At 34.4% G+C, this 17,685-nt stretch overlaps 1 protein-coding gene across 5 annotated transcripts in view; it reads left to right on the forward strand.

The window, feature by feature from the left end:
• KIAA0825 (KIAA0825 ortholog) overlaps positions 1-17,685 on the forward strand; it is a 211,402-nt gene that overhangs the window by 10,975 nt on the left and 182,742 nt on the right. For all 5 annotated transcript variants that reach the window (XM_017735436.1, XM_017735435.1, XM_008634580.2 and 2 more), the window contains exon 4: positions 4,544-5,213. In XM_017735436.1, the coding sequence (XP_017590925.1) occupies positions 4,544-5,213 (670 nt within the window). The remainder of the gene's footprint in view (positions 1-4,543; positions 5,214-17,685) is intronic.

A 17,685-nucleotide genomic window follows, 5' to 3' on the forward strand; every position in this document is an offset into this window, starting at 1 on the left:
AAAATTTGTTTTTTAAATTTTATATAAAAAAAAAAAAAAAAAAATATATATATATATATATGTGCATTTGATATTAGACATATATATGAGGTTAAAACATATAAACAGTATCCAGTGATTATTCTTTGTCACTTCCACGTCATGCTTTAGCTGTAGACCATGAATAACTTATAGGCCAAGATTAGCTGTCAAGGAAGAGCAAAACTGTAAAGAAGTGAAGTGTTTTCTCTGGCTCGAGCACAAGCTTCATAAAATCACCTCTTCTGTTTTTTTAACTCTTAGAACTCTTGTTGCTCTTTCAGTTACCCTTGATTTCACTGGATATTGACCTGTGTCAAATGAGGAAGTAACTTTTAGAGACACCAGGTCTTTAATGTTCATGTGGTGAAGAGTGATTTTGTTCTCTTGTGACAAAGATGATTAGTATGAATGCTGTTGTTAATCCCACTCAAGGGTGTCAGAGACTGCTACATGTCATACTTAATCTAGATGAAATTAGAGAATCCCAGAAAAAGCTGTCTGTGAAGTTCTTTCCTTCAGAAGTCTTCCTTAGTCCACTTAGATCCTTACTGAATTCCCTCAGAAGGTGGCATGGCAATGATGACTTACTTGTGTCCATTCCCTGCTTACTTCCTTCTTCAAGGTCTATTTAAGCCATATGCCTGAACACCAGATGGCGGCATTTGTTTGGAAAACACTAAAATGTCCCCGTCTCAGGAATATCTCATACAAAATGTGCTTTCTAGCTCTCCAGCTTCCCAGGAGTTTACTAACTGCATGACAGTCTTGCTGTGAGCTGTAGTATCCAGTTAAGCCTTGAGAATGGCTCTGTGGCAGGCTGCTAAACAGACAGCAAAGTGAGAAGCCTGAAAATCTCAATTCTGCACAGTTTATCATGAAAACATTTTTGGAGCTCAGGAACTCAGACATCACTATTTCCAGGTTTATGGCTCCTTAGATAATCCAGCATGTTGTGTAGATGGGATAACAGATGAAGTCTATCTGTATCTGTAGTACTGACTGTACTACAGTCTGTTTGTAAGTAGTTATATTTACAGTAGATAATCTCAGTTCCATAAACAGGTCTGCAGTAAACTATTTTCAGTAATATTCAGCATTAATGAGATTGTTATGATCTGACCTTTCTTAAATGTATATCTCTATCCATTGAACTACTTAATTTCTTCTTTCATGCTTTTAATTAAGTATATATAATTCATATTCAGTAACAGGAACCTGCTTTCTACTCCTATTCATTGTTATTCTTTATTATGCGTGTTTATTTTGTTAGAAATTTTGTTTATCCTTTAAGCTGCTGGGACAATTAAAAAATTGCAAAGTTCTTTTTGGGCTTTGGCTGGGGTGCTGTGTTTAGGTTTATTGATATTATCATGCATTTTTAAACTCTTACCAAAATACCAAGAGCTTCTTCATGATGGCTGAAAATGTTAATTAGGTGAAATTTTGTCATTCTGTGTACTGTCTTGTAACTAAATATTTAAAAGCTGAATATGTGCACTAACACATTTTCATTAAATTCTCTTCCTAATGGCAGATTCTTTTTTTAACCAAGCCTTCATCTTACTGTACTCTTTTATTGATATGGTAGTACTCCATTCTAGGCAGTACTCCAGTTGGTAAACTGCAACTAGTTGTCTGTATGTTATTGTTGTCACTGACTTTCTGTGCTCATAAGAGAACTTTTTATGCTTCTCCAAACCTTTGGATACTAATTTGGATCTTTTTCTCCTGAATAGTGTCGGCAACATCTTTATAGGTTAATTTTTAAATTGAAAACCTATATCAATATGGGCAAATTTTGAAGACACTTAATGACACTTTTCAGAGCTTCAAAGTTCGCTTCAGGTACCCTTTCAGAGTAACACTAAATCTAAAATGGCATCTGCAAGCTCCTATTTTTAATGCTTTAGTTTAAATTACCAAGGGCTTGAAACAATCCTTACATATATAAAAATATTTCTGTTTTGCCTTAAAAAGCAGCAGTAGGGATTTGCTTGGAAGATCATTTGGATTCACCATCGAAGGCATCAGGTCCATGCACTGTTTTGACAGCTTCTCTTGCTTTGTACATCTCAGAAGGTAGTATTTGAGCATGATTCATTAAAAAAAAAAGTAACACTTAAAGTCCAGAAGTCTACGTGTCAAGAGGCAACTTTTCAACACAGTGCTTAGTGATCAGGGTTTCAGCTTACACTTTGAGACACATTTTTCTTTGGGGCCACAAAACTTTATAGAATACTTCAGCAGATAATAGAAGAAAATCTGATCAGTGTTATGTATATGCATATTGATGTGTATGATTTAAGATTTTCACTAGTTGCACATATTTCTATTACATGCACATGTTTTTATAGGATGATATTCAACTGATTTCCTTTATTATTCTTTCATGTCTTTCCTGCCTGTAAGTAAAAAGAATTAATAAGAGTTGTTTTGAAATAAAGATATAAAATGGAAGAAAAATAGGTAGTATATTTTTTTAAGACTTTCTTTATAAGAAGAAATCATGCTCCCAGTCTGTTATTCAGAATTAGGTACTGTACTGAAAGTGTTTTATTTTATAATTTTTGTCAAGAAACACTCCAGAGGGCAACAGAAAGGTTAAACCCTCTAAGCTATGTAACAGGTTTGAAACATCCAGACCAAAGAGTAGGAGTTCTGATTTTAAAAATTTTTGTGACTCTAAAGCATAATTATCTATTGATAAAAGCTTGCTACAGTGGAAAAATTAAAAGATTTTGCATTCAGAATTTGTTATATTTGTGCAATACCATACTCAGTCTTGAATAATTTACCACTCTTTCAAAATGGGAACAGAAATAAAACTAATACTTTCTTAAAATACTGTAAGTTAAATGAATCAGTAATTCTGAAGGTGAAAGGTAGCAATGGTTTCTTTACCAGCCTTGCTTTATAGGGTGGAGTATGACTTGGAGATTGTGCTGGTTTCAAGTGGCTAGTACGGGGTTATGTTTTGGATTTGTGCTGAACACAGAGTTGATAGTGTGATGTCTTTGTTATTGCTGAGCAGGGCTTAGACAGAGCCAAGGCCTTTTCTGTTTTTAGTGCAGCCATGCTGATGAGGAAGTTGGGGGTGCATGGGAAGGTGGGAGGAGACACGGCTGGGACAGGTGACTTAAACTGACCAAACGGATATTCCAGACCATGTGACATCATGGTCTATATAAAGTGGGGAGAAGAAAGAAGTCAGGTACATTTGGAGTGATGGTGTTTGTCTTCCAAAGTAGCCATTACATGTGATGGGGCCCTGCTCTCCTAGATATGGCTGAACACCTGCCTGCTATTGGAAGCAGTGAATTAACTCCGTGTTTTGCTTTGCTTGTGTGCACAGGTTTTTGCTTTCCCTCTTAAACTGTCTGTCTCTCAACCCATGAGTTTCATGGCTTTTACCCTTCCAATTCTCTCCCCAGTTCTGCCGGTGGGGGAGTGAGCAAATGGTTGTGTGGGGCTTGATTGCTGGCTAGGGTGAAACTATGACAGAGACCCAGATAAAGGACATGACTGGAATGAACCCCCCTCAGGTGGCTTGCCACAATGCTTTTCTCTGTTGGAGAGAAGCAATGGGAGGTGAAGGAGCAAGTGAGAGGGCTTCTAGATTCTCATTCACTTAAGGCTTTCCTACTGAAACTAAGAAAATCAAGAATGCCACCAATTTCACTTAGTTTTCTTGTGATGATAGTATTGAGCTGTGACAAGAGGAGCTTCCATTTGCTGCATGACCTCTTGAAGCTGAAGCAGCTCTAAGGTCAGAGATCCTAGCCCTGGACTGAGAGAGAGCTCTTCAGTCTTGAATGAAGAAGGAACAGCAGCCATGTTATTCATTTGCTTTGTTAACTGACTGCCTTCTCCAACCCATATTGTATAGATGCATATAGAGGTCACTATATTGTTAGTATATACCAGTATAGTATAAACCAGTCTGCATCTTGGTTTGATGGGATACACAGCTGCTTATTCTTCTGTCCTATGTGATCTAAGCCTCTTTAATTCTTAACAAGTTCTCAGTTTCAGTTCTTTAAGGGAATCCTGGGAAGGCTGTTTTATCCTTAGAATGGCCTTTTTGATGGTTGCCTGCTGAGCCATAGAAAGTGACCATTTTATAAATTCCTTGCTTGGTTTTATGAGAAAAACATGTTATTATCTGTGTAAATCTTAAGTAATTTTTCATACAGTTTTCTTTCAAATATGTGTATCTGTGACCACAACAAAAAGGCTGCCAAGGGTTTCTGTTGAACTATGGTCTAGAACTGATTGAGAAAAGAGGTTGGGGATTTAAGAAAGATGAGAAGAGGAATGTGAGATATTCGCAGAGGTAGACAAGAAAATTAATTCACATATAAATCCTGTTTTTCACAGGTTTTATAATTCCTGTTGCTTACATATCTTATTTGCTGTTAAGATAGTATTGGAAACACAGTTTTTAATCTAGTATGAAGTTGTTAATTTAATGAACCAGAATTAACAAAAATTTCTAAAATATTGTCTGATTTACCTTTGTTAGCAACGTCTGCTGAAGAATGAGAAAAATCAAGAGGAAATGGTACTTCACTTCCTTCTGGATCTCTCTAGTCAGTGTGGTGTCTCATTTCCCTGTACTGCAAGCGGGACGTCTTTTGAGTTAACATCAACCCTTCATACCATTCAGGATGATTCAGCTGTGGATGTGAAATCTCTTTGGGATGACGTGAGATTGCATCTTCGACAATTTTTAGTAAATAGACTGCAAAGTCAAGAAGAAGCAAACACAAATGCTTTGCAACAACAAATGGAGTTTAAAACTCAGTGTGTAGAGCAGCTTCTGTTTCTTTATCCTAAATCAGAAGTCTTAATGAAGTATCAAAATATGCAGAATAAACTGGTTAGTGATCTTCTACAGAACTGTATTTTGTCTAGTTGTGGTGAAACGAATTTTGATAAGGTGGTTCATGGTTACCAAAGTTCCATACCCAGATTGTGCACAATGATAAAAGAGGATTTGTATATACTGAGTGGAACTATTGGTCCATCCTCATCATTAAAGTTTATTAATGAAACTTACCTGGATACCATCACTGAAGAAATGACAGTTCTTCTTGAAAGACTTTGTGAGCTGCAGTTCAAAGAAAATGCTCTACATATAGTTAAAGCAAACAAGATTTCAAAGAAGCATAGAGGAACAGTTCATGCTGTGGGTTAGTAGTCTTATTTTATGTTCTTTGTAGTTAGATATTATTTTAATTCTGCTACTTTTTTTTTAATATACTTGTTTATTTTCTATGAAGAGAGAGACCTGAAATTATTAATTACGGCTTTATGTTTTAAACATATTACTGCAGTTGAATTCTAGACTGTGTCAGAATTGTGATGTAGAAGTGAGAGTAAATCATGTAATTTAACAAAACCCCATTATAATCCATTGGATAACACTGACATGTCATAGTAATTTTTTTCAGCCTGATTTATTCCAGCTGCTGAAATATGTACTAGAAAAAGAACTCTTTAATCCAGATTTAAATAAACACAAACTCTTCTGTCTTCTACCCCTACTTTTTTTTTTTTCAAATTGTCAGACATTTAAAGGAGGTTATAGGAAAGACTGTACAGTAATGAAACAGATACTGATTCACACATCAGAGCTAACCCAAAAGATTACTATGCAGGTTCTAATTCTCAAACTAAGAAACAAACAAAAAACCCATTTATATTTTGTAGTCTTGTGAAAGTACAGGAAGTTAGAGTTAATACCACCTGGTCATTTCTTCTTGTTCTATGAAATATTAAACAGGAAAGGAATGTGTTATTGATGTAGTATTTTCTATATTTTCTTTTTGCAGTTTTTAAGCCTGATGTGCTAATTTCCAAAGGGAAGAATCAGTCCTTTGGAAAAAATAATACAGAATAGAAACTTTCATAATATAATTACACAATTGTATGTAATTGCTTTTTCAATGCAGTGTTTTGAGCACACCTCTGTGTAGGAGCTGTTTGTTTAAAGCATAGCTTTCCATAAAGTGAATTTGCAGACAGAAAATATTAAAAGTTTAGAATCATGTGAAAAATACAGAAACAGAAGATCTTTGGATTGTGCAGTGTAGAAAAAGGATAAGTGAGATGATAATTTGTCAGGTGTATACAGAAGAAAATTACACACTTCTGAATTTTAAAGTCAGCGTACATGTTAGTGTATGCCAACTAAAAATTCCAGTGGAAGAAATGCAAAGATAATTTTTCAACAGGAACTGAATATGGAGAAATATTGGTACATGTGAAAGACAAGGGAAAAGGCATGCAGACAAAGTAAGTTGAAAGGATGAGAAGTTCAGTGTATATACTAGTGGGATGGAGTGTTGGTGGAAAACAATGAGAAGAAGTAGTGTCAGAGTACTGTTGCGATAAGAAAAACCAAGAAATATGTCTTTGAAATACATAGTGAGATGGGAGTCAGCAAAAGGATTCACTAACAAAAAAAATTTACCTGTAGTGAACAGAAGTTTGTAACTTAATTTTTCTTTCAGTCTCAAAACAGCCCACAAAGATGCAGAAGTTCAGTTTTCTCCATTTTACATCTAAAACACGGAGTTTAAAATGATCACAAATGTGTTTCTCTGAAAAACCTTACTTTAACTCTGTATTACAAGAAGGAAGAGAACAGTCATTCAATCTATTAATACAGTACTTCCTCTGCTTAAATTTTTTTTGTCACAGGATGTGACTTCGCATGTTTTTGTGCCAGTACGTCTATCAGTATGGACTTCCAGTGCATATTTCTTTTGTATATTCAAAAAACCAGAGGAAGATGAAAATAAACAAAGTAAATATTAGGACTTGCTTGCAACTTTAAAACATTTTAGGCAATTAATTTAAATTTTAAAAATAATTCCTCTCTTTCATAAATATTAGAGCAGATTTTAATTTTTATTGAAAATTCATTAAATGTCATTTGCAGGTGCAGCAGCTGTCTCCTTAGCACTCATAAAATGTGTTTAGAATTGCTGTTTGTTAATGTCATTTAATTCTCAAAATTACTTTCTTCACAGGGGCTGTCATGCTCATGTCTTCATATTATTTTACTTCAAGAAGTTATTATGGGCAGTAGGTATTGATTTGACTACAGTTTTCTACTATTGTTAGCAGTTTTCTGCAGAAAACTGCCCATAAGGCACAAATAGTGAAATCAGCAGGCTAAAACAAAATACGAGGTCCGAGTTGTGAAGTTTTGAGTGTGATTTGGTTTTTTTCGTTTTCTGGACATATCATAGCCTATTATTTGGTATTATTCATCAACTCAAGCAAAAATTATCTTTGTATCATTACTAGAACAGTTATTACTGAGTAGGTTATTTGTATATGAGCTCATACGTGAAAAGTCCTTTTTGGAAAGAGATTTCTTTCCTGTAAGTGTATGAATATACTACAGTTGTACCAGACTAAGAGACAAAAAGGCATTTTTTCCTTTAGAATTAAAATATTCAGAAGGTAGTTCACAGTGAAATAACTATTTGGGAAATATTTTAAGAGGTTTGTAATGGTGGACAGGTTCTTAATTTCAAGTGACTTTTCCTGCTTGGAACTCTTAAATTCTGGTACTTTGTTGCCCTCCCACAAATTCAAGTGGAAATCTATTTTTGCATAGATTAGGTTAAAAGACAGCTTTAATAGATTACTTTGACAGTCATACCCAGTTTACCAAGTACCAAAAGAACCTCGTGCATAAATATGGAGGGAAGGACAGAAAGAAATTTTTTTTCTTGGCTGAAGGACAGGTGTGTTTCTTATTTTTGGTGCATGTTGCCCTCTGGGAGCCCTCAAACCAGCACATTTCAGAACATCCAAATAATTTAATCTAGCGCATTCAATTGGGACTGTTATCCCAGAGGTGATAGAAGGGTTTGTGTTTGCTTACTCCATCCTCAGGGTAATGTGTTTTTTGGTTGATGCTTGTTGTGGGTTTTATTCATAAGAACTGCTGTAATTGATCCTACTATATAGCATAGGAAAAAACCCACAGAAAATAATGAAACAGTGCCAGAACCTCAGAAAACTTTCTATAAACATCCTTTTTCTTCTGGGAAAATAGAGGTAGTCTATAACAAGCTTTAAGAGAGTTATGTTTAAAATATTTCATATATAATAATCTATTTGTGAAGTAAGGAATTAACATTTTTCTTTTCATACTGTATTAGAGCAGTTATTTGTGAAGTACTAGAAAGAGTTTGTTTCCGTTTAACAGTACCTAGGAAGTGTGTAGCTTGACAGAGAAGCTGTCAAAATGGCATGTGAAAAGAGGCAAATTTTTGGAACTCAAACAGAAGAAGGAACAGCATCTTCAATTGCCAACTCTAGTGGAGGCAGGTGGTTTTATGTTACAGCTTGATCCTCTTACCTCTTAAATCTGTGCCTCATTACCTTTAACTGCAGGATTCGGCCGATAGTATTTGGGCTGTTATTGTAGGAGGTTTTTATGTAACATGAATTATAATTTCTTGGTGTACTCTCAGAACATAATCAGTGTTTCCAACCTGCTAGAATAATATGCAAGGAATGTTTCCCAACCCACCCCCTCAAGGTTTTTGGGTTTTTAATGGGACTTTGTTGTTTCAGACTTTCTATCATATTAATCATTTGCATCTTTCAAAAGTTTATGTAATGTTGTGGTATTTAAAAATATACTAAAAATATCTGTTGACAACACTTAGCATGGAAGGAATCACAGGTGGTTTTTCAGATTATCTCTAAATGATTTTTTGCTTCAATTTCCAATGTGGTATTTCTCGGAAATTATTTGCTGTAAGTCTACTGAATGTGTATTGTAGTTTTACCTTCTGAACCTTTTTTGTGTTCCTTTGTTTGCAAAAATGTTAAGCTAGTTTAATCAGGCATTACTAACCTGTGTTAATTTGACATCTGTTAGATGAAGAAACAGCTACTCTTACAGGTGGTAAGACATCTGCCAAAGAAACTTAAACCCCTTGGAATTACGAACAGCTTATGTATTAGTGGAAGGTTTTCTTTGGTTTTTTTTATATAGTTTTTGTATATAAACAGAGTATAAATACTTAAGTAGACTAATTAGCTGGTTTTTTAAATTTTCTGTGGTTAAAACTAAACAGAAATCAGAGCTTTGAGTTTTATTTTTTCTGACATATTCAAATTGATTGGCTTAATATTTTTAAATAGTCACAAACTTTCCAGAGACCCTGAAACATTTAAAATCATAAATGAACTTTGTTTTTAAAAACTGAGGCAATAGATACTGTGTTCCTAAATATCAGTTGTTCATTATTTTTCAGAAAATATTATTGCAAAGTGGAGGTAAACTTAAGTGATGCAGATTTGACTAAGCACATTTTTAGCTAGAAAATAATTAAATTACCTTCAGAGATATACTTTAATATTAATGTATTACACTTTTTCCCCACTATATATCCCTTTAGTTAGATGTACAGCAGGCTTCCTTTCTCTTTTCTTTCTTCAAAATATAATCAGCTTCCATTCTATTATAAAGATATATTCAAATACAAACTGTGATTTAAATTATTATATTTTAAACTTATTAAGTGTTCATGAGTTCCTACAGAATACATTGTGTTTGTGGAACACCTAGTATGAATATGCCATATATCTAAACTTGGATAGAGGGACTCAGTATCATTTATAGGAGCTGCATTTGTGCAGTGGAGTTGTGAGAGCAAGAAGAGAAACAGGCTCTGGAGTAACTTGTTGAAATGAAGACAACTTCGGGATGTTAAATTAAAGTACTTGATAAGGAAAATCTATTTTAAGCTCACTTATATATTCCCAGCTGAAGATGCTGAAGAGCTAACTTGAAAGATATTTGCTGAAGAGCTAACTTGAAATATGAGTTTTGGGTTTTGCACATTTAACTTAAATTTGATTTCTCTACTAAGTTTATGTGCATATGGTTTTATTCCCCCTAGTTTATACTTCCTCTTTTTGAAATTAGGAACTTTAGTTTCAGACTTGCTTTTAGCCTTCCGTATAATTTACATTTACTTGGTTTGTGATCTCATAAGCCACCATTATGGCCTACAACCAATCTTCCATGATTTTTGTCTTTTCTATCAAAAATACGCCTAAAATAATATTAATACTTGCTGGTTTAGTAACTGCATGATTAAAAAACTGTTCACATCTGACATTAATTAGGACTCAATAGCTTTAGTATAATTTATCTCCAATTTATATCTGGAAATTAAAGAGTTCCAAACTTGGATTAATGTAATTAATATTTATATATTTGCAATGTTTTTGATATTTCTGTACAGATAACGATTTATAGCAGATAATTTACAATATCTGTGCTGTAGTTACAATTGGTTTTCCATTATGTCTTCTTGCCCACAGTCCACTATTTGGTTTTTTAGAAGTATGAGGATGAAAGGGGAAAGTGTTTTAGTCACTTGACTTACTACTGTTCAGTCCTGAAAGTCCTGTTGCATCTTTCTGAAGTGCTGGGAAGGCATGTAACACAAAGTAGTACATATGGATTACAGATGACAATATCCTGTATGACATCCTGCTTCTGCAGATCAAATTCATTCTGTTTGGACTAGTACAAGCAAATTTTCAGTTAAATGTGTAATGTGTTGCTAAGGGCCAAATGTTTAGAATGATGAAGTTTTAGAATTTAATTATGGAAGTTATTTGATGTTTTTTTTCATAAATTTAAACTTCAGAGTATTTGAAGACCCACATAACTACTGTAGTGACTTTTAGACATTTTAAAGGCAAAAATAAGGAAGTTTAACAGAAACTGGAACTTCATCCTCCTTGCTTCCTTGCACGTCCCTCTTCTTGTTTTTTCTTACTTCAGGAGACCCATATAAGCTGCTCATCCCCTCTTGTGAACATGCTGGTTTTGTTCCTGTTTGTGCACAACCAGCAGTATCTTTATGTGCTTCCTTATATTTCTCCCTGCTTGGCATCTCCTTCTGTCTTCTATTTCTACTTTCTCTGTCCCACTGCAGACTACCTGGTAACATAACTTCTATAGGAACAGGGCTTTAGGGACCAATATAAAACAACATGCGGAAAGAATGGTACCTGTGTGCAGTCACCACTGCAACTGCAGCTTCTCTGCACATATACTCACAGAATTGTAAAGGTTGGAAGGGACTTGAAAGATTGTCTGCTTCCAACCCCCCTGCTGTGGGCAGAAACACCTTCCATTAGACCAGCTTGCTCAAAGTTGCATCCAGCCTGGCCTTGAGCACTTCCAGAGATGGGGCATCCACAGCTTCTCTTGGCAACCTGTTCCAGTGCCTCATCACCCTCACAGTCAAGAACTTCATCCTAACATCTAATCTAAAGCTAATCTCTTTCAATTTGAAGCCACTTCCCATTGTCCTTTCACTACCTTCCCTAGTATCTCTTGTAGCCCCTTTAGGTACTGGAGAGGGCTCTGTCTGGAGCCTTCTCTTCTCCATGCTGAACAGCCTCAACTCTCTCAGCCTGTCTTCATCTATGGTGAGGTATGGCACAATCTTCTCCATATCTTTCACAGGTGGAGTGAAAAACCATATGGGTTCCGTCCATGAAAAATGGGGAAGAAACAGGTATCAAGTAAAACTATAGCACTTCTCTCTTATGCATACATAACTTTCACAGAATACATTATGACAACAGTAAAAATGTTACTACATAGGGATTGAGTAAAAATGCAGATACAATCATTAGATGTTTTGCTTTCTGTATACCAGAGATTGCTAATTTTTTATTATGAACCAGTCAACATTGAGATATACAATAGGTTTAATTGTCACATATTTAAAATAACGGAACAAATAGTGTTGGTGGGAATTTAAAATAAGAAATTGAAATGGAAAACCAGTGGACATACAGATATGATATAGATTTCTGCAGTTGTCTGTCTTCCTTGGGAAGCCTATAAAATTTTGACAGGTATAACAAGATTCCATTACTCAGGGGAAACAAAATAAATATCCTTAAATTTAATATAGGAAATAATGTGCTTTCTAGCTTCTTTGTCACATACTACTTATTTCTTGTCCTTGCAAGTACCATGTTTGATTTCTTCTGCACAATTATATTAAATGGAAATACAAGTAGTCCTGAGGAGAAAATAAAACCATCTGTTTGAACAAGCAGACTTGAAGTTTTAATAAAATGGAAGTACACTTTTAAAGGCCATATGAACATAGTACCTCTAGGACCACAAATGTGTTCCTAGTAGGGAAATGGCATTTTCATAAAGATTACAAAAGCATTAAGCTTGTTACTTTTTAAGCTTATAATAGGGTGAAAGATAACAGTATCTAAGTTACTGAAATCTGGGGTGAACTGACATAGTTGAAAAGCTGGTAGTGTGTCTGAAGACCTTCCATCTTTTTAGAGCAGTTGCTTGAAATTGCTTATTAAGCCCAAATTAGGAAGATGGGCAATGAAATCTCCTTACGGACTCTTTGTCTTATTGAAAATATGCCTGTTCCAGAATTTCATTATCTTGTTGTTTACTTATTAGACTTTGCTTTTCAAATTATTTTAATATTTTTAAACGTTAAATTCTTGATGATCCTTTGGTTTATATTTTTGAAGTTCTTCTACTCAACCTTTTTCAACAGGAATTCAAATCTGTTTGCAGAATTCTGCAGAGATTGAAAGGCTTATAGTGTCATTCTTGGTAATTTTTTTTCCAAAATGTCCACAATTAGCGAACACCAGCTTATTACCGTCCTTTGTACTTTCACAGCATACCTGCATTTTCTTACTCAGAATGAAGAGAGCATTTAACTCACTTTGCTCTCTAATCATTGTAATTGCCTCCGAAGTGTAAAAGGTGAAAACTGATTTTCTCTGTAGTCTGATATTTTGTGAGTGTTCAGAAGTCAATTTGACATCTGTGTACTGTAGTTTTCTGTTTAATAACAAAAAGTGACAAAATCTGAGGGACAATTATGTTGAAAGTCTCTCTTTTACTTCAGAATATGGGCCTGCATGAGGAAGAGTGTGTAGAACTATGGCAGATTTGAGAATACTTCAAAAATGTCTTTAAAATATTCTCGTGCAGTATTGATTCAAAGAAAGTTGTTACAGGAGTCTTTTCATCATTTAAAAACAAGTAATAAATAGTGGTTTATCAGCTCATCCATTAAGAGGTGTTTTAATTGTGTAATCTCAGCTCAGTGAGTGGAAACTTGCATCTGTGCTGACACGTGATTAATCTGTCTTTTGTATATTAGTCTTTCTATGAAATATTTGTTTAAAAATATGAATTTTGAAACATTTTCCTAGAAGTTTTTAAATGGCAGTGTCTGCCCTTTTTTCTATCTGCCTAGATTTATTTTTGATGTTTATATTGCTTGGAAAAATAATCATGAGAACTTTGTGGTGACTTTGCCTGACTAGGATTTTGAAATACAAAGACATAGGAAGCAGAAATAAGAGTATTGACTCCAGCTATAGTTTTTTTATCTTATTTGGAAAAATTAGAACTGGATCTTTTGTATCTTGGAAATTCCAAGGAGTAAGAGAAGCAGAAGTGACGCAGGCATTTAAATCTATTTTTTAAGAAAGTACATAGTATCTAATATCATGCATACGCTACAGAAAGGAATGATCAACACTTGATAGAAATTACTTGGTTGAAGATTCCTAACAATCTAATTTGAGTAGAGTGGTTCTGATATAATGAACCAAGCTGTGAGAGACCCAACCATTCATCTGTGAATGTGGATGCAGAAGCATTGAAATTCAGATAGCAGACATTTTTACATTTACAGGCATTAAAGAAATGTAAGGCCAGATTAAAATAAATATGTTAGTTACTGTGTTTTCAAATACACATTAGAATTGTCTTTTATCAGCCAGGTGTTATAAAATGGTTTACAGGGAAACACATGCAACTCCTATCAAAGTTAGACTTCATGAGAAGGTTTGACAGACCTGGCAGTGCCTTTTTTCTCTTCCAGGAAAGACTGAGGAAGATCAACTTTTAGAGTTCTTCAAGGACTCTTATTTCAGTGTACATGCTATTTTCAGTTATTTTCAGCAGGCTTTCTTAGTTTTATGCTCTCTTAAAACACTTTACTTTGGTGTTTTCTGTGTGTGAGTGTGAAGACTTCAGAGAATGTGATAACTCCCTCAGCCCACAGTGTAGGCAAGAAAATCAAAAAATGCGTGTGGAACCAGTTTATGTCATTGGCAAGGCCAGAATATTGTTTCAGATCTCTGAGAAATATTACTAAGAGCATCATTTTGTCATAGGATTGTGGATAAAATATTGCTGCTAGCAAGAATTTTCTTGCTGCTTTCTAAGCCCCTGAGATACTTTTCTCTCTCACGAAGAGATTAGCAGACGTTCTATAAACTATGAACCCCTGCGACCTTGCAGAGCTTTGTTTATGGTACAGTAGAAAAATATTTTGACAATGGATGTTTAGGATTTCTAGCCAATCCACCCAGGGGGTTGCTAATCCTTTGTCCAATTAGACTATGAAGAAAAAAGTCTATAAAAGAGTTTGTAAAATAATTAAATAAATCAATCTTGCTGCACAATTCCTGCCTGTTGGATCATCTCTCCTCCCTATGGCTGCGGGATACAGTAGTATAGGATAGTTCATGCAGTTTTCTAAAAAGACTTTTTGTTAATAGTTACTACTTCAGAAGAAATTATGGATTATAGAATAGCACCTAAAATCCCAGTCTTAACTGCTAGAAACAACTGCAATTATTATCTATCTAGAAGTTTTAAAATCATTTTAGTTGAAGGGATGTTTGAAGAATGTCCGCTATTTCAGTATTTTGATAATTATAAAAAAATTATTGGATATGAGCTGCTAAATTCCTTAAATGGACCAGTAAATTAATTAGTTCTAGTGCAGAAACTAAGTAATTAGTTTATAGTTGAATTGTTTAAAATGTCACTGTCAACCAGAAATTGCAGTGTTGTATAATCAGAATGTCTTGTAATTTATTAGAGGCTTTTGAGAATTAAGGAGGAGGTTGAGTCTCTGGTTTCATAGGAAACTGAGATAGGTATCTGTGTATAAAGTAATTTTATTGAACATGATTACAAGGCACTTCATCCTCAAAGTGCTTCAAAGAGTCTGTGGTTTATTCATCAGGGTTGTAAAGGAGCTGTATGCTGTCAAGGAATCAGATTTGTGAGGTCATTTGTTTAAGATTACAGCATAAATTTGATGTCAGAGTGTGATTCGATGTTCTTGTTCTCCATCTTGTGTTTCTAGCACTGGTCTATTCTTTTGTGCATCAGTTGGTCAGTGAACATCATTTACAATTAAAGATTTCATTTTGGCAGACCTACCCATGCAATGTTGACAAAGGACTTCAGCATTTGGCAGCAAACATCTAGCAAGCTGACATGGAATCAACCTTCACTCTGAGGTCAAAACTGATCTCATTTTACTGGGAGGTCATTATGGAGCAGATTTTAATAAATTTTAATCAATTAAATAATTTAAATAAAAAAATTAATCAATTTCAGTTTTAATCAGTTTCATATATAGTGAATCTCTTTCAAAAAATTAGTTTTTACTGAAGTTTAGTAGCTGGTGTGACATATCTCTGTGACACACACGCTCAATTAAATATATGCAAATTTATGCATGCTTATCATGTTTATACATAAGTTGAGATCCCTTCAACTGCATCTTTTTGCCACGTGCACAGTATGTATGTATAGTATAAGCACTTATAAAAGTCACGAGGTAATGATGATGTCTAATAAGAACATGTTTACCATTTTTAGATCTGTGACCTTTTTTTTTTTTTTAAGGGGACAAAAAATGCTGGTGTGTAGTTTCTTTGTGAAGGCTTAGATCTGTGACCTTTTTTTTTTTTTAAGGGGACAAAAAATGCCAGTGTGTAGTTTCTTTGTGAAGGCTGCTTTAGCAGATTATCCTGGAACTCCTGGGTTTCACTGCAACTAACAGGGAGCTGCAAAGCAAGACAGGTGTTTAAAAAACCTTAACCACTCAGATAACAGTTTACATCACTAATAGTTCTTTCTTGGTCTGTCAGTTTCAATCAGCAGAGAGCACATGTGATCAGTATATCTGATAAACTTGTCAATGCCTTTTTAAAGCAGGATTCCCCAATCTATTCTATTCAACACTACTCTCTCCTTTCCTTTTTCACCATTTCAAGTAGAATCTTGATAAGACAGAGATACAAGCAGCTGTGTATAGCTAGCTCAGGCTACAACTAATTTGTGCAGAAAAAAATTAAATCAGGAGGTAAATTATTTCATGATTGCTCATTCCCAATAGAGTTGGGCATCATTCTGAAGAAAATATCAAATAATTGGTTTCAGACCATGTCAGACACATGCAATTCCCTTCTCTAATGGCTATGTGAGGTAGGACTAGGCCTCAGGGGTCACCAAAGAACTGAAAATAGCTTAGTGCCAGGCGCAGCAATAGAGAGAGAGAGAGCACATAGGAAATGAAGTGGCAATAAATGCAATCTATAGGGGAAATGTGCTTCACTTGGAATTTAATGTATTGGCTTAGAATCTGGCAGTAAGCCATGCAACAATTGTTTACATTCCTGTCAGCATCTGCATCTGTTCTGCTTTGTAAATGGCACTTATCTTTGAGTGAGTAAATGATGGAATCAATAACAACTGTTAAGGGATTTCCTTTTTTTTTTGTATTCCATAAAAAATTCACGCTACAAACAATGTAGCCTTAGATTAATAAGAAACAGACATTAACAGGGTCAAAGGGATTTGTTTAGGAACATTTTATAGCTTCTTGGGTTTGCAGTAATTGTATCCATGTGACTTGAATGTATCTTGTAACATATCCAAATTAAACTGTTAAAAAAATGCTAGCTTGCAGTAATGAAGATGATTTTTTATAATTATCTTAAGTACTGTGTATAGAAAACTGCTGGCACTGTTTGTAATAATTTAGTTCTGTGTAATACCGTGTATTACATCTGCTATGCAGAAATACTAAGTTGCTTTTTACAGTATGAGCAAATTAGTGATTATATCCAGCAATACCAATTATTTAAACCTAGCAGTTGCATTAAAAATTGTATACCAACATGCAGTTTGAGAAAACTGTGAGCAGATGTCCATAAAAATGGTATATATCTTTACTAAATGCAAATGAAAGAATAATACAACTTATATACAAGCTCTGTTTAGGAGATAGTATGCAGACAAATGCTGTCATAAATGCAAGATTGTTATAATAGTTATAGCGTCACTTAAAAGTTAATATCACTGAGACCTGAGGAACACATTATTGTTAATGGAATTTATGTATGTAAAATTTATGTATGTAACTCCCTGTGCACTGATTTGAAAATTTACCTCTTGGAATACCCCTGTATACAGTGACTGTCAGCAGCTGAGTTTGTGTTGTTTTATTAGGCTATTTCTTTTTGGATTTTAGCAAAATGGTAGTTCCATTTATTATGTATGCAGGTTATAGTTAGATTTTAATTTTAATATTATACTCCTTGCTTTTTATTTTCTTCCTTATATATAGCTTTATTGGATGAAATCCCTGACATTGCCTTCTTGTGTCCCTAGTAGAACATTATTGTAGATATAGCTTTCATGAAATCAAGCCTTAGAAGTGGGGATAGGCAAATTATGTTTAATGTATTGGGAAGGTATTTTATAGTATAATTGTTTAAGAAGATTTTATG

This window comes from Corvus brachyrhynchos, unplaced genomic scaffold (assembly GCF_000691975.1).
Source record: "Corvus brachyrhynchos isolate BGI_N302 unplaced genomic scaffold, ASM69197v1 scaffold22, whole genome shotgun sequence".
Classification (NCBI taxonomy): Eukaryota; Metazoa; Chordata; class Aves; order Passeriformes; family Corvidae; genus Corvus; species Corvus brachyrhynchos.